The sequence below is a fragment of the Portunus trituberculatus genome, chromosome 23 (genome assembly GCF_017591435.1).
Source record: "Portunus trituberculatus isolate SZX2019 chromosome 23, ASM1759143v1, whole genome shotgun sequence".
NCBI classification, from domain to species: Eukaryota; Metazoa; Arthropoda; class Malacostraca; order Decapoda; family Portunidae; genus Portunus; species Portunus trituberculatus.
The window spans coordinates 14,598,544-14,620,819 of record NC_059277.1 but is presented as its reverse complement, the minus strand read 5'-3'; the positions used below and the strand labels follow the sequence as shown (position 1 = coordinate 14,620,819).

The 22,276-nt window shown below is 37.5% G+C and overlaps 1 protein-coding gene across 1 annotated transcript in view; it reads right to left on the bottom strand.

The window, feature by feature from the left end:
* LOC123507941 (thioredoxin domain-containing protein 6-like) overlaps positions 1 to 17,810 on the bottom strand; it is a 27,585-nt gene extending 9,775 nt beyond the window's left edge. Inside the window, exons 1-7 of the mRNA XM_045261299.1 lie at positions 17,608 to 17,810; positions 9,714 to 9,822; positions 9,270 to 9,373; positions 7,397 to 7,468; positions 6,162 to 6,278; positions 5,421 to 5,508; positions 3,509 to 3,631 (exon numbers count right to left, since the gene is read on the bottom strand). Coding sequence (XP_045117234.1) covers positions 3,509 to 3,631; positions 5,421 to 5,508; positions 6,162 to 6,278; positions 7,397 to 7,468; positions 9,270 to 9,373; positions 9,714 to 9,810 — 601 coding nt within the window. The 5' untranslated portion in view covers positions 9,811 to 9,822; positions 17,608 to 17,810. The remainder of the gene's footprint in view (positions 1 to 3,508; positions 3,632 to 5,420; positions 5,509 to 6,161; positions 6,279 to 7,396; positions 7,469 to 9,269; positions 9,374 to 9,713; positions 9,823 to 17,607) is intronic.
* Positions 17,811 to 22,276: the final 4,466 nt, after the last annotated feature.

Sequence of the window (22,276 nt, the reverse complement as noted above, 5' to 3'; positions counted from 1 at the left end):
ATATATATATATATATATATATATATATATATATATATATATATATATATATATATATATATATATATATATATATATATATATATATATATATATATATATATATATATATATATATATATATATATATATATATATATATATATATATATATATATATATATATATATATATATATATATATATATATATATATATATATATATATATATATATATATATATATATATATATATATATATATATATATATATATATATATATATATATATATATATATATATATATATATATATTGTGAGGGCACTGCCTTGTTTCCCCTTTAATTGATTATTTTATTATATGCCCATTGCATGGCGGCCCCAAGCCCGGGCTGTCGCTGTTCCGCTGTGCGGCCAACCACCCTCTCTTTGTTTCCACCATGTTGTGCCTGCGAGCATCGCCTCAGTACGCGGACGCTCGTCGGTCTGGCACAGGGTAAAGAGAGCGACGTGTTGCTGGACTTCTCTAGGTGCTCGCTGGTCATTGGTCTGGGAGTTGTGCCCTCCCTTGAGTAGCTGGCTTGCTACTGGGTAGACCGTGGCTGTGTAGGACAACTTGCTTGTTGTCCTAAGGAGTGTGGCCGGTTGGGTCTACATTTCCTGTCTGGCGTTCGTCCACTCGGGTGTGGCGACGCGGAGGACGCGTTATTGTTTCGTCCCGTTGTTGCTGTTGGTGGCTGTAGTCACCAGTGGGGTTTGGTGGGCGGCTGTGTGCCCCATCATCTGTTGTGTAGTATCAGTAGTACACTGTATTGTAGTGGTTGTAGCCACGCACGCTATTGAATGCTGAGAGGCTTCGTACTGTAGGCCAGTGGTGCGTAGATCTCGTCCGTCAGACTTGTCTGTGACGAGTATCTGGACTGTGTGGCTGTTGTCACCTGTAGGTGGTGTCTGGGCTTGTGTGTACACCACCGGATGTGCTGTACACATCATATATTGTAGTAGTCGTAGGCTAGGGGTGTCAGTCTGACAGGTGTTAGGAAGCACTTGTCGTAGTAGGATAGTATAGTAATATATACACTGCGCGTGTTGTCCCAGTCTGTGATTCATCACCGTCTGTGGACAAGGCGTGCGGAGAGGCATTAATACTTCATAGAGAAGTGGGTGGAATTGTCCTTGTGGGCGGTTTCTCTAGGGGGGTATTAAGGCCTCGCCCTGTTACACATAACATCTACCATTTATAAATTCTACTTGGTTGGGTACAGGAGGAGAAGGAGTTGCTGAGGAGATTCCCTTACAGTGGGGGAAGTTATACACTGTTGGCGACCTTGAAAGAACCTGAGCGTTACGGCGGGTGAGTTATAGTAGTGGGGACTCTGTGGAGTGTTATATTCCCCACTAACTGTACCGTAACAAAGCTGGCGATTTTGCCAGGATAACACTCTAGTGAGCTGTAGCAGTTAACCGCAGCCGTGGCGTACGTAACAATATGTACGTATATATGTGTATGTATATATATATATATATATATATATATATATATATATATATATATATATATATATATATATATATATATATATATATATATATATATATATATATATATATATATATATATATATATATATATATATATATATATATATATATATATATATATATAAAGTGTTAAAAGCAGGAGTCCCGAAGTAATACTAAAATTATACTTGGCGCTTCTCAGGCCACATCTTGACTATGCGGTACAATTCTGGTCCCCACATTATAGGAAGGACATAGTTCAATTGGAGTCAGTGCAAAGGAGGATGACTAAAAAGATACAGGGAATGAGGGATATTCCCTATGAAGATAGACTGAAAAAACTTAGTCTGCATTCCTTAGAGAGACGTAGGTTAAGAGAAGACTTGATAGAAGTATTTAAGTCGTATAAGGGTTTTAACTAAGGGGACATGAATGTAGTTCTGAGGATCAGTAGCGGGGACAGAACCAGAAATAATGGGTTTAAACTTGAAAAATTCAGGTTTAGGAGGGAAATGGGAAGGAACTGGTTTTCAAACAGAGCGTTTGATGAATGGAACAGTCTCAGTGGTCATGTAGTCAGGGCTGAGTCAATAGGGAGCTTTTAAAGAAGGTTAGATAAATTCATGGATGGGGAAGATAGATGGAATTAGGTAGATTAAGCACACTGGGACTGCCTCGTATAGACCTGGCGGCCTTTTGCTTTTTCCCTCCTTTCTTATGTTCTTATATATATATATATATATATATATATATATATATATATATATATATATATATATATATATATATATATATATATATATATATATATATTGTTATTCTTATTCTTATTCTTATTCTTCTTATTATTTTTTATTATTTTTATATTTATTATATTTATTATTGTTATTGATTTTTTATTATTATTTTCATTATTATTATTTTCATTATTATATTTATATTTTTTGTATACATGTATTATTCTTATTCTTACTCTTGTTATCATTATTATTATCATTATTATTATCATCATCATCATCATCATTATTATTATTATTATCATTATTATTATTATCATTATTATTATTATTATTATTATTATTATTATTATTATATTTATATTATATGTATTATTATCATTATTATTATTATTATCATTACTATTAGTATTGTTTTTATTGTTATTTTATTAGTGATATGGAATATTATATTTTGGGTAGGAGTTTACTTTTATATATGACAAAATAAGTGTATGTACATATGTAATTACCCAATGTGTTTAACATAAATGGACCTTTTTTTCTCTCTTTTCATGCAGAATAGTTGTCTTTTTGTGTATCTGTAAATTCATATTATGGCCCATAAAGCTATCTATAGCTTACAAAGGGACATTTGTCGTGATAAACTATTTTTTTTTCTGTTAATCCATGTACATAAGACAAATATAATAAAGTGTGTAAAGTGTTTAGTAGTAGTATTAGTAGTAGTAATAATAATAGTAGCAGCAGTAGTAGTAGTAGTAGTACTAGTAATAGTAGTAGTAGTAGTAGTAATAATAGTAGCAGCAGTAGTAGTAGTAGTAGTATTAGTAGTAGTAGTTGTTGTTGTTGTAGTAGTAGCAGTAGTAGTAACATTAGTAATAGTAGTAGTAGTAGTAGTTGTTGTTGTTGGTGGTGGTGGTGGTGGTGGTGGTGGTGATGTAATAATGACAATAATGATAGTAAGTCTTTGAATTTACTGCACATTAATCAATCAATAGCTTGGTGTTGATGCTGCATATGTCTTCCTCTTCCTCCTCCTCCTCTTCCTTTCCTGTCTCCTACTTTACTTACTTGTCTTTTTTCCATTATTGTTCTCTTTCTTTATCCTGTAGCAAGTTAGAAGTGGTCACCAAACAGCATCGCAAGAAACAAAAGGTCTGTCTATTTGGATATCCCTTGTAATCCTCCTCCTTCTCTTCCTCCATCTATTCCTCCTTTTCTTCCTCCATCTCTTCCTCCTCTTCCTCCTCTTTCTATTCTACTCACCTGCAGCCACCACGTTGGAGAGGAAGGTCTCAGCCTGGTCGTGCGAGATGATGTGAGGCAAGATGAATAGAACACCAGTCTGTAGTTCCGCCTCAGATAGCTCAGACGCCGCCTCGCTGTCGTCTGCAACACATTGTAATAGAAGTAGTAGTAGTAGTAGTAGTAGTAGTAGTAGTAGTAGTGGTGGTGGTGGTAGTAGTAGAAGTGGTAGTAGTAGTAATAGTAGTAGTAGTAGTAGTAGTAGTAGTAGTAGTAGTAGTAGTAGTAGTAGTAGTAGTAGTAGTAGTAGTAGTAGTAGTAGTAGTAGTAGTAGTAGTAGTAGTAGTAGTAGTAGTAGTAGTAGTAATAGTGTGGGTGGTAGGGAAACAATCTGATGGAAGGTATGTACACCAGCGTGTGTTTTCCTACCACACACTCTACACATTTGTCTACAGAAGCATAGTAGTAGTAGTAGTAGTAGTAGTAGTAGTAGTAGTAGTAGATTTTGTAATAGAAGTAGTTTATTAAAAAAAAAATTGGTCATACATCAAATTCAACTTCAAAGAAAACTATGAAGAAAAGAAAAAAAATGTCTAATTATATGTAGTACAATTTAAATTATGCAGTGAGATGAACAGGTTGTCCATTTAATGTTTCAACAATTATTTCAGCTATAAATCATCAGAACCTCATGAACTTACTAATGAAACTCAGACAAGTACACATCCTCCTGAAGTAAGTCTGTATTGTTAGTACCAAAATTAAGCAGTGAGTAACTATGTCTACATGACTAACACACACACACACACACACACACACACACAGGATAGAGAGGTGAGCAGGGGTGGAATGGTTTACGGAAGTGATAAAATAAAAAGGATGAGATGGTTTGGTCACGTATTAAGAGAAGAAGACCAGGAAGTGATTGAAGGAGCTTGGCAAAGGGAAGACAGAGAGTGGGATGACGGGATGGAAGGCAGTAGGAATACAAGTGATGGGGGTGATGGAGGAATATATAAAAGATAAGAACAATACTGGAGAAGACTCGTACAAAAGCGTTAGCCATTAACTCTTGGGAGATGGTAAGAGGAGAGGACTGCCCCCTTTCTTCCATGGGTGACAGGCTAACAGTGTGAGTGATGTGTTTGTAGAGTGTGCGGTGCTTTGAACTACTCAGTGTGGGGATTGCCGGCATGCTGTATAGATAGATAGATAGATAGATAGATTATATTAGATTTCAATAGGTTTTACTGACCACAGTAATACAAAGACCAGATGAGATCAAATTATCAGAATTCAGGTTTTAGTCTATATAAAAGTGAAGACAATAATATGTACACACAATGGTGGACGATTCAGTAAAGCAAAACATGTACATACGCACGTAACAAAATATGCGAGCAAAGCAAAAATATTTATAAATTCATAAATAAAATAGAATAAGAACATGTTAACGCTGAACAATCCAATAGATTTTTATAAAGCTCCAACTAAATCACACAAAATATAATGCAACAAAACACACTACAGAATAAGTAAGCTGTGTACTCTAAACACACACACACACACACACACACACACACACACACACACACACACACACACACACACACAGGAGGGAAGAGAAGGAAAAAAAGAGTTTATCTAAGGAAATTAAAAAGTTTAGTTGGTAAAAGTTAGGCGGTTCTTAAAATTAATGTGTTTTTAAAGTTTTTCTTGTTATCCATCTGAAATTTCTCTCTCTCTCTCTCTCTCTCTCTCTCTCTCTCTCTCTCTCTCTCTCTCTCTCTCTCTCTCTCTCTCTCTCTCTCTCTCTCTCTCTCTCTCTCTCTCTCTCTCCCCAACACACCGTTCCTCCTTTTTCCCCTCCTACCCTCACTGCCCCTCCCTCTCTTCCTCTTCCTCTCCCTCTCTCCCCCTCTCCCTCTCTCACCCAAGTTGTGCAGCTCTCCCTCTACGTCGTCCAGATCCTCGTCAGGTTCGATCACCTCCTCAGGCTTCACCAGGGAGTCTAGCAGCACCTGGGGGAGTGGCTGGCTGTAACTGACTGACAGACTCACTCACTCACTCACTCACTGATCTATTGATTGACTGACTGACTGACTGACTGACTGACTGACTTATTGACTGACTGAATGACTGACTGACTGATTTTGCTGAGTGATATTGATTTGGTTTTTTTTATCTATTTTATTCTTTCATTTACCGGCTTGGTGGTATTTTATGTTCTTTGTAAGTCGGTTTGTTTGTTTATCTATTTTTCTTATTTGGTTGACTGATTTATTTATTGGATAAGTAATTTATTAATTTATTTCTTTATTTTCATTTTTCTTTTCTCTGTACATTTTTTTCCTCTTTCATTCCTTTCTTTCGTTACTTCTTAATTTATTTTATTGGGTTCATTTTCCTTCGTGTTGCATTTTTTTTCCTTTCATTCCACTCTCCTTCATATTCTTTCACTCATTTTATCCTTCCTTCCTTCCTTCCTTCATTCATTTCTTTTTCATTTATTTGTTCATTAATTCATCTCCCTCTACATTTACCAATGATTACCTTATATCCATCCCTCCTTCATCTACTCCCTCAGGTCATTCTCTCTCTCTCTCTCTCTCTCTCTCTCTCTCTCTCTCTCTCTCTCTCTCTCTCTCTCTCTCTCTCTCTCTCTCTCTCTCACCACGGGTCTGTCAGCGTTCCCTTTGATGGCAGCCACTTCCACCTTCAGCAGTCTCCTTATGGAATTCAGGAGGCGAGGACCGTCCGCCCCGTGAATCACATCCATAGCTTTGCCTGCCTGTTGGGGGGGAAGGAGGGCGCGGTAGGTGGGGATTAGTGGCGGGAGAAAAAAGAGGTGAGAAGGGGAAATAGTGGGGATGGTAAGGAAAGAGAGGTGGGAGAAGTTATGTGAAGTGGGAAGAATAAAAAGAGACTAACCTTTTCAATACTAAGACGGATTTTTACCAAGAATTTTTGGGTATGATTAGAGTATTTTATAACCATTAGGAAGAGTCTATAGAGGTCAGACGACTAATGACGAAAGTCTTTACTATTTTAATCCCGCACATAAGTTTCTGAAGCTGTGGGTATGATTAGAGTATTTTATTTCCATTAGGAAGGGTCTATAGAGGTCAAACGATTAATGACCAAAGTCTTTACTATTTTAATCCCCCACATAAGTTTCTGAAGCTGTATAAAATCACTAAATAGTAACCAGAATGAATATACGAATGCAGCATAGTATTGAAGGGGTTAATTTGTCTGGATGGTGATGTAAAATGTAGTTATGGTGAAGAGAGTGGGGGAATTTATAGAAAAAAGTAAAATTATATGGAACTGGGGTGGAGATAGGTAGGAAAGTGAAGGAAGAGAGGTTGGAAATTGAGAGTACAGATGTGGTGATGGGTGGGAGGAAAAGTAATGGGTAGGGATTGTGAAGAAAGAAGAGAATGGTGAGTACAGGGGGTGGTAGTGATGGTGAAAAGCATAAAATAGCCTGGTTGGTTAGGTCTCTCTCTCTCTCTCTCTCTCTCTCTCTCTCTCTCTCTCTCTCTCTCTCTCTCTCTCTCTCTCTCTCTCTCTCTCTCTCTCCGTTATTATATGGATTCTTTATGATTGTTTTCTATTTCTGTGTGTGTGTGTGTGTGTGTGTGTGTGTGTGTGTGTGTGTGTGTGTGTGTGTGTGTGTGTGTGTGTGTCCATCTGCCCATTTATTCGTCGGTTTGTCTGTTTGTCTGTTTGTTTCTCATTATTTTTTATTAGTTACATATGTCATAATGTTTGTAATGTTCATGTATGTTTACTCTCTCTCTCTCTCTCTCTCTCTCTCTCTCTCTCTCTCTCTCTCTCTCTCTCTCTCTCTCTCTCTCTCTCTCTCTCTCTCTCTCTCTCTCTCTCTCTCTCTCTCTCTCTTACCCCTAGGATCAGCCACGTTGGTTCTGCTTTTCCTCTAAACTTTTCCAGGAGTTCAATGCGATCCGCGTTTGCCTGAAAGAGAGAGAGAGAGAGAGAGAGAGAGAGAGAGAGTTGTCAGAATTATATAGCAAATAAAAGCAGCAACAAACTTTTCATAACTTACTTTAATAGCGAAATGAGTCTCGTTTCCTCTCTCAAATTACGTACATTCTCTCTCTCTCTCTCTCTCTCTCTCTCTCTCTCTCTCTCTCTCTCTCTGAAATGTAACTTTATCAATTTTGAACCTGTTATTCCTTCTCCTAAGGATATAAGGGCGTTTAAAACATGGAAAGATACAATAAGTCACCCTGCCTACACGTGACAGGCCCTGGATGAAGCACACCTGCCGTCTTTCCACCTGCCATCCTTCCTTTAAAGCTCCCTAACAATTCACCACTGACCACCTGAGTACTGAATCTGTTCCTTTCATCTACCGCGTCTATTTCAGTTGCATTTCCTTCGATTTCTTCGTAGACAACTTGAGTACTGAATTTGTTCTATTCGTCTACCGCGTCTATTAACCCATTCAGTTCCATGACGCATTTTCAGATTCATTCTTCTTACTATTTGGTGATTTTGTACAGACTCAGAAATTTATGTAGGGATTAGAATAGTGACGACTCGTGCCATTGATATTCTGACCTCCATAAACCCCTCTTAATGTCAATAAAATCACTTAATCCTACCCAAAACTCATGGCAAAAATGTATCCCAGTATTGAAGGGGTTAAAGTAGCATTTCCATCGATTTCTTTGTAATGTACCCTTGACTGGACACTTGAATGGGGACAGAGCGTTAGGAGACCCAAACACGCCACGGTACAAGAAGGTTAACAGGAATCACTCGTCTCACAGGAAAGACAGGACATACACTAAATTTCGATGTTAGTAAGATAGTTGTGTCTATATCAATACTCTTATGCCGTCGTAGAATCCATTATACTTGCAATTGAGTCCTAGGCCAGACATCATGCAATATTATAACCTTATCATGCAATAAAAGTTTTTACATTTTTCTTTGTCTCATGCCTGGCAAACATAATTAATAGAGTTGTGGATGTGAATGATACACATCCTGCCGCGAACATTTATTTGTAATCAGTGAACTGTAAAACACCTTTCTAATACTATTTATTTAGCTCAACAAATAGTTATGCTTGTCGTTTTCACACACACCCTTCCTTGGATTTATCTTTCATAATGATAATGATGATAATAATAATAATAATAATAATAATAATAATAATAATAATAATAATAGGATTATTATAGTATTAGTATGTTATAGTAAAATGTTATAGTGTAGAAGTAGTAGTAGTGATAATAGAAGTAGTAGTACTAGTAGTAGTAGTAGTAGTAGTAGTAGTAGTAGTAGTAGCAGTAGTAGTTTTTGTTGTTGTTCTTGTTGTTGTAATTACGACAATGATGAATATAACGAAAAACGAAACTAATTTCACGATAGCAGTATGGGTAACGTAGATAACGAAAGCGATGAAGTAGTGAAAAATAAGGAACAAAGTGTTTGGTAATGCAGCAGAGCTGCCTAGAGCTCTGAAGATTAGATAGTAAACTCACAGAGGAAACAGTTTACAGCTCTGAAGACCGTGAATGCAATAACGAATGGGAAATTCAACAGTCCAGAGCTCTGATGTCCATGTAAACAAAGGAACTCAAAGGGAATGAAACAGTCTATAGGTGTTCAAGGGGGAATAAAACCATTTAAACCTCAGAAAACTATAGATAGAGGAACTTAAAAAGAATGAAACACATCCAAAGCTCTGAAGGCGATAGACAAAAGAGCTTAAAGGGAATGCAAGAGGCGAGGAATGACTTACCGTGGCCAGCGTCAGGAATTCGTCTCCCAGCTCTAGCTTGATCCTCCTGAGATGTCCCGTCATGCTGGAGCAGGGGCCGCACCACTCGCTGTACACGTCCACCACTGCCAAGGATTAGCTGCTCAAGTCACGACAAGGAAGAGATCCACGTTGTCTGTCTTTCATTCTTTATCAATTCAACTGACTATGTATTGCTGTACGTTACTCTGTGCATCTACTCCTGTGTCTGTTAAATTATTTACTTACATGGCTGATTGTTTGTGTATCTATCTATCTATCTATCTATCTGTCTGTCTGTATAACTACTAATTTCTCTATCCAACCACTATTCTATCCCTGTATCTACCTATTTACTCCTTTTCTTCCGTCTACCTGCTCTACATACCCAACTACCCACCTGTGTTCCGCCGCCCTACCTACCACCCGCCTGTCTGCCCGCCTCACCCAGCAGTCCCGGCCGCTTGCAGGCATTGGCCCAGTCCCTGTCACTGTCCAGCTCAATCAACAGCTGCTGCGCCTCCGCCTTCTTTCGCGCCGCCATCTGCTGATCCTTCTGTGGTGGTGGTGGTGTTGGTGGTGGTGGTGGTACAAAAAAATATTAAGATACGAAGGTAAACAGGTTTCAAAGCACACACACACACACACACACACACACACACACACACACACACACACACACAGTTGTAAAGGTGTGGGCAAGCAATTAGTGGGCTACGGTACTAGTCTATTCTATGACTACATTATTTGGCTTCAGCTCATTCCTTTGTTTTATGGGTGTTATTGTTGTTGTTGTTATTATTATTATTTTCGTTATTATTATTATTATTGTTATTATTATTATTATTTTTATTATTATCATTATTGTTATTATTATTATTATTATTATTATTGTTAATAGTAGTAGTAGTAGTAGTAGTAGTAGTAGTGGAAGTAGTAGTAGTAGTAGTAGTAGTAGTAGTAGTAGTAGGTGTTGTAGTAATAGTAGTAGTAGTAGTAGTGGTAGTAGTAGTAGTTGTTGTTGCTGTCGTTGTTGTTGTTGTTGTTGTTGTTGTTGTTGTAGCTGTAGTTGTAGTTGTGTTGTTGTTGTTGTTGTTGTTGTTGTTGTTGTTGTTGTTGTTGTTGTTGTGGCTTTTGTGGTGAAAGTAGTTATTTTACCTATTCATTCATTATTCATATTATTACTATTTATACATTTGCTCTCATTATTATTATCATTATTATTATTATTATCTTTAACATTTTTATCATCATTATTGCTCTTATTATTATCATCATCTTTATTATTATCGTCATTATCATCACTATTACCATTCCTAAGTATAACATGCACATATACAGACAGCACTACACATTCCCGCTACAAAACACATCAACAACCATCACTACCTTGAAACTCACCTCAACTGAACACGGAGATCATATCCACTTTTATCCAGCACTGAAATCCCCTCTATTTACCCACCCGTCAATGTGTTCCTCAGCGGCTTAAGGGATCAGCGCGATGCAAACAAAACGCATCCCTCATTTCTCAACGCTGTGATTTCAAACGCTGTAACTTTTGTGTGTGTTTCCGGAATCCTTTGATATGGTGTGTGATAGGAAGACATTACACGCACACACACACACACACATACATACACACACACACACACACACACACACACACACACACACACACACACACACACACACACACACACACACACACACACACACACACACGGTCCGGTAGTTCAGTGGTTAGAGCGCTGGCTTCACAAGCCAGAGGACCGGGGTTCGATTCCCCGGCCGGGTGGAGATATTTGGGTGTCTCTCCTTTCATGTGTAGCCCCTGTTCACCTAGCAGTGAGTAGGTACGGGATGTAAATCGAGGAGTTGTGACCTTGTTGTCTCGGTGTGTGGTGTGTGCCTGGTCTCAGGCCTATCCGAAGATCGGAAATAATGAGCTCTGAGCTCGTTCCGTAGGGTAACGTCTGGCTGTCTCGTCAGAGACTGCAGCAGATCAAACAGTGAATTACACACACACACACACACACACACACACACACACACACACACACACACACACACACACACACACACACACACACACACACACACACACACACACACACACACACACACTTTCATCACTTTCATCATAAAACTGCAATAACTTCAAGTAAAACCTTTCAAATTATCAAAGAATCATGACAACATCCTTGAAAATCTCAAAAACTAATTCAACTATTACCCTGATCATTAAAATACCCCTGAGAACGACAACAAATTTCACTAATGCCTGTTCAAAGCAGGCGCACACACACACACACACACACACACACACACACACACACACACACACACACACACACACACACACACACACACATTAATCCTATATGTACCATTCTTGTTTTCCTTCTTTTGTTTACCTTTTCCCTTCTTTTTTTTCTTTTTTCCTAATTTTCACTTTTCATTCCTTCTTTCCTCCTTTTCTTCTTTTACAGGTATGATGTGGAAGCTATTTATATATATATATATATATATATATATATATATATATATATATATATATATATATATATATATATATATTTTTTTTTTTAATATAAGAGGGAACAACCAGCCAAGGGCAACAAAAACAATTAAACAAAAAGTCCCACCGAAATGCCAGTCCCTGAAAATGGTGAAGTGAGTTAGCTAAAGGAATAAGGCTAAATGTTTTGAGACCTCCCTCTTAACCTCTTCAGTGCTATAACGCGTTTTCATATTTATTCTGGTTAATATTTAGCGATTTTATACAGCTTCAGAAACTTATGTGGGGATTAAAATAGTAAAGACTTTGACCATTAAGCTTTTGATGTCCATAGACCCTTCCTAATGCAAATAAAATCGTCAAACCATATCCAAAAATCATGTTAAAAATGTGACTCAGTACTGAAGGAGTTAACCTCTTCAATACTGGGACGCATTTTTACTTTGAGTTTGGGTATGATTAGACGATCTTATTCACATTAGGGATGGTCTATGGAGGTCAGAGATTAATAGCCAGAATCTTCACTATTTTAATCCTCACATGAGTTTCTGAAGCTGTATAAAATCACCAAATAGTAAGCAGAAACACCTCATGGTGATGAAGGGGTTGAATGAGGTCAGGTGATAGGGTGACTGCTTGAATCACGAATAATAGTGCTCAGGTTAGGTTTAAAGATGTAAGCGTTCTTTATGTAATGGGCAGCCGTGGTACAGTGGAACCACGCGTGCTTTGGGGTCCGACGGGTCTCCAAGCGCACGGGTTCGAATCCTGTCCACGGTCCGAGTGTAGGTTGGGCTTCCTCACTCGGGGCAACGGTTTCCTAGCGGGTGGGCTTTGAGATAGGAGGTACGACAAAAAAGTATCCCCTGTAGCCCATAAATTCCCATGAAAAACCCACATGGTATAAATAAAAAAAATTATACTAAAAATCACACTTATAGTCTTATCTCCTGGAAGTAATGAGGGTTGGAGAGCAAGTCGAACGAAGGGATAAGGTTGTTCAGTCCACCCTCGCCTCGCCTCGTACATTACAGTGCTTAGCTGGAGGAGTGATGGCGTGACAGTAAGTAATAATGCTGGTATTATGAAATTGGTCATTGTTGATGCCAATTATACGAAAGTCATTAATACTGAAAGAAATGATACGAGCTGATGAATATTGATGATACTGACTGGAAACTGACGAAATAAAATAGCTACTGATTAGATGAAATTTCTCTCTCTCTCTCTCTCTCTCTCTCTCTCTCTCTCTCTCTCTCTCTCTCTCTCTCTCTCTCTCTCTCTCTCTCTCTCTCTCTCTCTCTCACCCTATTACAATTCAAACACGAAATAATAATAATGATAATAATAATAATAATAATAATAAAATAAATCACACAACCATCTATCAATTTCACGCATATTTCCCACATAGTTCACCTTTACTCTCCTTCCATTACCTGTAACCCTTCTGACCCTCACTGCCTTTCCCTTTCCACCAGGTTAGTGCGGAGAGGAGTCTTAATTCACCTTCTACCCCGCGATAATTGATAGAGTTAGCCTGCGCCGTATGGTATCAGGGACGGCAAAGGTATGTGAGTGAATCAGTATGGATGAGTCACTCCTGCATGCGTGGAGTGTATAGTGCAGAGACCTTGGGATGGAAAGCTTGCTGGAGTTCGGTGCCCATATTCATAAACGCCTTTATTATCTCACCGTGACTGTTTTCAAAGGTACCTGGGATGATTACTCGTGTTCTCATGGGTGTTTGGCCTATTGACAATGTAGAATGTCTGTTGAATTATCACTAGATTTATAAAACATCCTTGAAAACTTCAAAACATCATCATAAGGTAGAATTTTGGTTAAACTACTAGTGAAATCACGAAAACCTTCTTGAAAATTACCAATATCTTTCATTAGAGACTGTGTAAATTTGAAAACACCGTTGAACTTCAGTCACCTCCACTAGAGCTTGTTTAGCTATCACTTTCATCATAAAACCGCAATAACTTCAAGTAAAACCTTTCAAACTATCAAAGAATTATGACACCGTCCTTGAAAATCTCAAAAACTAATTGAGCTACTACCCTGATCATTGAAAACACCCTTGAAAACGAAAACAAATTTCACTATTACCTGTTCAAAGCAGTCAAGATGAGACGCCAAAATGTTTACAATATGCATCACACAATTACTCACGTCTCACTTCGGCTGATTTTTTTTCGGTTAAATAATTTTGCATGCTTCATTGTTATATAATGGCCATTACCGTTACAGGAGAGAGAGAGAGAGAGAGAGAGAGAGAGAGAGAGAGAGAGAGAGTGACTTTGTTGTACGTGTCCGTTATATTTCTTTAGAATAAGTAAAAATTATGAGGACATTAGTGACACAACTAGCAAATGAAGCATACTAATTTACTTGGCTGAAAAAAGTAATGCAGTAGAGTGAGAAATACGAGGGTAATTCTGTAAATAATCTATCACTTCTACGGAATACTGTATTGTAACGAGTGTGATCTAGAGGTGAGTGGTTGACAGACAAATAGACAGACAAACACACAGACAGCATGCACGTACATAATATAAAGATTAAACACGGTATTAACTGCATTCTTAGTTATAATTCTCTGTTGAAAGGAATTAGAACAAGATTAAGTAGTAATAGTAGAATTATAGCCTATACAGGGTGTTACAGAAATACTTTTTCTTTTATATAATTCGATTACTGATGTGTGAATAAAGAGGGTATGAATGATTTAAGTTCTTAAATCCCACTAATTCCTTTTGATAATGGGATTATAACTGAATTTACAGAATAAAGTATTACAGAGAATACTTTTTTTTTACATAAGAGTTAGATTGCTAATGAATGAATGAAAGGAATATGTAAATGACTAAGTCACCATGTATTACTAAGCCCTCTTGATACGAGGAATGTATTGAGATATACAGGGAGCGCTTCGGGATACTCATATTGTCCTATCTCTCACTTTCCAATAATAGTGAAGTTATACTTACTAATATTTATGGTAGGAATGTTATCAAACATATTTGCAGAATCTTTTTTTTTCACGTAAGAGAGGAAAACTGGCCAAAGATAACAAAAATTATCAAACAAAAGGCCCATTGAGGTGCCAGTCCCCGTACAACGTCAAGAGAGTTAGTCAAAAGAATGGGGCAAATGTTTTGAAACCACCCTTTAAATGAGTTCAAATCGTAGGTAGTTGGAAATACTGAAGCAGGCAGGAAGTTCTAGAATTACTAACTTTGATAAAACTTGGAAGTTTTTCTAAGGTCAGAAAAAGCTTTAACGACTTTACTCTCCGATCCCAGTACTCGTAATATTGAAGTTACCCCCAGCAAACTCTTGGTAGGAATGTGACTAAATCTACGGAATGGCATTGCACTTTTTTACTTTCTTTCTTGGGGATCAATAACTCAAACCTTTCAGTAGACTACATTGATTTTGTTGTATTCTATGCATTCTGTATGTCGATGAAAGAGTGAAAGATTTGATCAAGTTTTGAATTATAGTTACTTTTCTCAATGTGGGGGTTACGAATGATCTAGTTACTTCAACATAAAGTTATAATATAGATTAGTGATTGGATGAGTTTTGGAAAATTTCTGTAGCAGTTAGTTCATTATACTCTAGAAGTCATTAGAAGATTTAGTCAAGTCAAGAACTATCCTTTTATTTACCTATGGCTAAGAAGTGACCAGATACGGCAACAACGTATCTTATCCTGTTGTGATGAAATAATGGTGATTTTATGAGACTTGGAACCTATATAAAGTATTGGATGGATTATAGTAGTTTTGTAGCTCCTGCCCAGCCTCTTTTAAATGTGAATAGTTACATTCACTAAGATAAACTATGAGGGTTAATTTTCAAGGCTGATTCTACGATCTTAACATACGCCTACATATCTATTTTTTTTATTCATAGTATACAACTTGAAGATATTGAGATATAAAGAATTGAGCGAACAGTCATCTGTCACTTGAAGGCGCTGAAATTTAAGAACTTAGTCATCCACTCATGTCAGTTACTCAGACTCTCTTTATCGTGAAAGGTATGAAAAAGTATCAGTCCAACACCTTATATACATTATCAACAACGTGATTTACTACTCATATGGTAATATTTAAAAAGTACGTAGGGATTTTGTGCTACACTACTACACACTTCAGAGTCCGTTGTATTGGCGACGAGACAAATCAGTAGAGAATGTAAAGTGCGTTAAGGATCATAACAACGCACTGCAGTCGTGTTCCCATCTAGGATAACCTCGGCCTGGTTGGAAACTCTGCATCCCCCCTCGCCACGCCCCACCCTGCCACGCCCCGCTCATCCCGCCCCGCCCCGTCCCGCCAACACACTCAGGATGTAATCAGGTTTAATGGGTTTCCTGGTCAATTTGTGCGAGTGTCAGACTTCACCTGTACACCTTTCTGGCTTACTCTCGCCTTCGTACTTACAATGTTGATTTACTGTCCGTCCTTGTCTTTTATTCCGTCTTTCTCTGTTTCTGTGTCTCTGTGTGTCTTTTTGTCTCTTTCTCTATCTATGTATGTTTCTTTGGTTTACTCTCGTTTATATACTTACAATATTCATTCCCTCTCTGTTTTTGTATTAGTTTTTCTTCTTTTGTTTCTGTGTCTATCTGTGTTTCTGCCCGTATTTCAGTGTGTTTCTTTCTGTCTCTTTCTCTGCATGTCGGTCGGTCTATATGTGTCTCCTTCTCTGGTTTACTTTCGCCTATGTACTTATAGTGTTCATTCTGTCTCTCTTTGTTTGTCTCTGTCTCTCACTGTTTCTGTCTGTTTTTTGTCTGTTTTTCTCTGTCTGTCTGTTTCTTCTTCTTCTTTCTGTCTGTATTCGACTTTGACTCTGTTTCTGTCAGTCTCTCCTTTGCCTTTGTCTGTCTCACACTGCTTTCTCTCTCTCTCTCTCTCTCTCTCTCTCTCTCTCTCTCTCTCTCTCTCTCTCTCTCTCTCTCTCTCTCTCTCTCTCTCTCTCTCTCTCTCTCTCTCTCTCTCTCTCTCTCTCTCTCTCTCTCTCTCTCTCTCTCTCTCTCTCTCTCTCTCTCTCTCTCTCTCTCTCTCTCTCTCTCTCTCTCTCTCTCTCTCTCTCTCTCTCTCTCTCTCTCTCTCTCTCTCTCTCTCTCTCTCTCTCTCTCTCTCTCTCTCTCTCTCTCTCTCTCTCTCTCTCTCTCTCTCTCTCTCTCTCTCTCTCTCATCCAGTTACCTCCAACCTTCCTGCCTCACCATTACTTTCACAAAAATAACTGTCGTGTTTAGTCCACCTCACAAACATCTTCACCTGCATTATCCGCTATCCACATTGTAAATATTTTAAAGCTACAATAGTTAACGAAAGGGACGCAGACTTTTATATGCATTCTATTCACTCACTAACAGTCGTGATATTAATGATCGTATTCAGAAACGCCCTGCTCTTTCACTGCGACTATTTTCAAGGACTACAGAAATGATTATCCGGGTTCTCAAGAGTGTATGTCTTGTTAATAATGTATGAATATTGTTAATTTGTCACTTAAAACACAATAGCTCTTAAAAACCCGTGTCACTTCAACTAAACCCTATTGAAAGTAATCGAGGTGTGAGTGCACAGGAGTGTTTCAGAATACGGTTGTAAACATGCACAGTTCACGGCCAGACGAGGATATGGTAGATGGGAACAGACTCTTGACAACACTAAGCTGGGTTATGGCTGGGCTTTACCATAACAGACAAACGGTCTACGGCACGTGTTAGGAAGTATTGTTTAGGTCATTGGCGCCACCGTGCAACAACCGTGTAACTTTGGCTCTACCTGACACAGCGATCACTGGCGGTTCGAACACGCGTCTCTGCTGCTCTGAAAGTTTGGGGAAGGCTTTCATTATGTCTACAGAGAGGAGCGCTACTGGGAACAATAGAACTATGGGATGTATGAGCTCGTTGTGCCTGTACAGAGATATCTACTTCAAAATGCACCACTTTAAGAAAAAGAAATATTGACTTGTTTGGTTTGTACAAGGGAAAACTATTGGATAAAGTGCAGTAACTAAGCTACTTAGAAACTACAACAGCTTACAAAAATGATTGAGTTCCTTTGCTTTTACATGGAAAAGTTTGGGAAGTTGCTAAAAAAATAGTTTTATAATTTTTTTTTTTTTTTTTTTTTTTTTGCTTGCACAGAGGAAATACTGAAAATGCAGAAAATTACAAGCTAAGAACACAGTGAATTAGTTTATTTATACAAAGTGAAAAAAAAACTACTAAAAATATCATAACATTTTCAAAATACAGAACTACAAGAAAACTCATTGTTTATATATGTACATATAGAGAGAAGAATTTCTAAGAAAAGCACTTTAAAGAAGCCTTCACTGATGACTACATTGAGGAAATTACTGCACAAAAGTACTTTATGAACAAGTTTACCCGTTGTGCTTATGTAGAGAGAGAAATGTTGGAGGAAGAACACTAAGAAAATAACTGTAATCTTATCACCGCTTTCGTAAACAAACTGCCAACCATTTCCTGTATTTTTTTTTTTCTGAAGAAAAACTTTAATTTCAAATTTTTCGTATAAAGTTGCAAAGAGATGAGTTTAATTTTAGATCACTCGTGCTGTAGCCGTGACAAATACCAAAAATACTACGTGTTTTTTTTTATTTATTTAAAAAAAAAAACAAGACAAAATAGACTAAATCTCATTTTAATTTCCATATTAAATACAGACAAAGTTTGATTTCAGACCAGAGGCAACAGCACCAATAAACAGTCTGGTAATATTGAGTCCAAAAAACATGACAAACGGATCCAAGAAATAAAAATAAACATAAATAACTTAGATTAAATAATAAATAAGCAAACATAGTTTTATGGAAACGACATTTAAACTGACGCAGAGAGAAGAAATACATATATTCCTAAAAATAATTACACAGGCAGTTTGTTTAGCAAGGTGACGTCGTTCCTTTGCCTCACTCACGCATGTTGGGGAGAGTTACAGGTAAACTACAGTATTAATTAACTTGCCTTCATCCTGGAGGTCTTCTGTATCACTCTACTGACGATCTAATGAGAGTTTGATTGGTGCTACTCTTGGTGTTGTTTTTGGTGTTGCTTTTTGATGTGTCAGTGTTACGATGTTGCTCTTGTTGGCATTATTTAGGATGTTACGCCGTTACTTGAGGTACATTGATTACTTATGGCGTTGCTTGAGATGCTTCTAGAGCCGCGACTGTGATGTTACTCGATGTTATTTGAGATGTTACTGAAGGCTTGATTGTGACGTTAACGAGTCTCAGCTGATGTTGCTTATATGTTGTTACCTGTGAAGTTACCTTAGCCTCGAGTGTCACGTTACTTAAGGTGTTAGATGAGATATTAACTGAGCTTCGACTGTGATTTTTCCAGTGTAGAAATTAATAATCTTTGCCGATCGACGTTAACTTCTTCACCTCTTCCTTTCCTCTCTCCGTCTTTTTATCAACCCTCATATTTTACTTTCTCTCACTTCTTTCCCTTCTGCTCACTCACTGATTTCACACACCTATAAATCAACGTATTAATTCACCAGCACTTGCTTCACTGAGAGGGCGAGGTTAACACAACACAGACGTACACACACAGACAAACATACACGCACACGCCTTGCTACGTAGTGGTTGCCATGGTAACGGGGACGCTGTTGTTGTTCATACTAGATGTTATGATAAGGTGTGTGTGTGTGTGTGTGTGTGTGTGTGTGTGTGTGTGTGTGTGTGTGTGTGTGTGTGTGTGTGCGTGTGCCAGATGTCGTTTATTGGACTAATATAATGAAGTTTCTCTCTCTCTCTCTCTCTCTCTCTCTCTCTCTCTCTCTCTCTCTCTCTCTCTCTCTCTCTCTCTCTCATCGAAATTCATTTGCAGTCTTTTAATATTACAAGTATATTACCACTACATTATTGTATTAAAATGTTTCCTGGAATACGAACAATAATTCCCTGATTCGTCTCTTTCGATTTTCTGAGTATAAACTTATGTTACTTTTATGGTAAAACACTTCTTGTTGTCTGCTGGTACTTTGTCATTAGAACAATATATCACTTTAATGTTGGAGGGCATACTTGTGAGAGCATAAGAACATAAAAAGAATAAGGGAAGCTGTAAGAAACCGTCAGGCCTACACGTGACAGTCCCTTTATGAAATACGCCTACCTATTTCCACCTATCATCCCATCCATATATCTGTTTAATCTTGTTTTAAAGCTCCCTGTTGTAGCACTAATAACCTGATTTCTGGGTTCTTTTAATTCATCTACCACTAAATTTGAGAAGCAATTCCTTCCTATCTCTTTCTTAAACTTTTTTTTTTTTCAAACCTAGATGTTTCAAGCTTGAACCGTTATATTGTTTTATCCTGGTCAATGATCCTAAGAATTGTGTTTGCTTTCTTTTTGTTATAATCCCTATATCACTTAAAGACTTTTATCAAGTGCTCTCTTAACCTACGTATCTCTAAGGAATACAAATTTAACAGTTTGTTTCTTTTCATAGGGAATGAATCTCATCCCCTTATCCTTTTAGTAATTCTAATTCATATTTTAACAGACCTATATTCTTCCCGTAATGTGGGGACCAGGTGCAGCTCAGTCACAACATGCTGCTTGACTGTACTGTATATACAAGCATTATAGTTAATGGTTAAAACACCGTGACAGCAATGACGTGTTTGACCTGTCGTCAGTCGCCCTGTCGGCGCGGGGCAAGCATCATTCCTTTATTCAGTGTCCACTCACTTATCCACCCACCTCCATTAGCCCACTCATCTAGCCACTCACTCAACCTATCCACATCAGCCCACCTATCCACTTGTCTCCTATCCACTCACCCACCCACCTGCACACCTTAACCCGCTCATCCAGCTATACTCGCTCAACCACATCTTGCATTTCATATCGCATTGCATTGCACTCACCTCCCGCTCGAGTGTTCCAGTTACAACTCTAACATCCTGGCCGCTGATGTGATAAATGACACTGGATCTGTGCAGGGAAACAATGGAGCAGGTTGTGACAATGAAGGCAGAAAGGATATCATATGATGTGTGGATGGAGATTTTACTTTCACTTACTGAAATACTTACTTATATTGTTAATTCGGCTATTCGGTATTTTATTCCGTACAGATTTTTTCAATGAAGTTTATACTTATTTATTTATTCATTCAGTTATCTATTCAATCATTTAATTTCTCATCTGCTTATCTATGCATTATTATTCTAGTCATAGTTTAACAAGGATTCTTCAGTATTGAAAATTAAAACACTCAGCAGAATCAGGTTAATTTTTAGAGGCCTTTGAAAAAACATCCTTATTAGATGAGATTATCAGGGTATTAAGAAATAGTTTGTTCTCCTTTCACCATTATTCTTAAAGGCCACAGAATTGATTACCTAGGTTCTCAAGATTCTCCACCATAGTAATGAAGAAATCTTGTAAATATGTCACTAGAATCGTAAAAAAAAATCGCCTTAAAACCGTATTTCATTTCAAGTAGTCGTAGTGCGGACAAAAGTGTTTCAGAATACGGTCCTATATTCAACAATCAGTAGGAACATACGATTATTTTAAAGGTTTTATGTATACTTCCATGATCCTAGTAAGAATTTAGCATGGATTTTGTATCATAGGGAGAAAAATGTTACCCTTTGTCATGGTGAAAGAACAAATAATTTCAAAAGCGGGTTTAGAAGTGTTTCAAAATACAGCATAGCATATTCTCAGATGTGGTGTACCTTGGCGAAAATTAATGATCACAGGTTAAGTAAGTTATTATCGGTTTTCAAAGGTATATTCATGATTTCAATTATAGTTTTAGAAGGATATTGCATCATCAGTGAGAAATAAGGGACAATCAGTAAAAAAAAAAAAAAAAAAAATACTGCATCCTCTCAAACGAGTCACGGTAACAATTTTAACAAACTCCAAGAATGTGGTTTTCCGTAATAGTTCCATGTGGTTTAAGGACTACGCATCATAAGTGAGGAAACCTGAATATCAATTTCTGTATCGTTTTAAAATAATGCTAATGAAAGAAAAAAATTGTTGAATACTCGTGAATGAACCTGCTTAGCGCCGAAAACGGTGTTCAGAGACGAATGAAATCAGTAAATTAATTAGTGAAGAGGATGCTCTATTCTACCTAGACGAAGGAATTAAATTTTTGGTGAATACTGTTAGTTTTTAATTGTTTCTGTGTATAGGTATTGCCGTATTAAAGGCTTTGAAAAATAAAGGGATGAATCCGGCAGTGACATGTCTAAAAAGAATTTGCTGTATTTAGATGTAGGAACGAGTGTTTTTCTTTTATTTGTCTTCTAATATGAAAGACGCTGTAGTGGATGCTGCTTCTTTTCTTGTATATTTTCTTCCTACAGGAGTCACAGTTCCAGGGACCTCACAAACCCTAAGCCACCTATTTACCAAGATCAAGATATCGAGATCCGA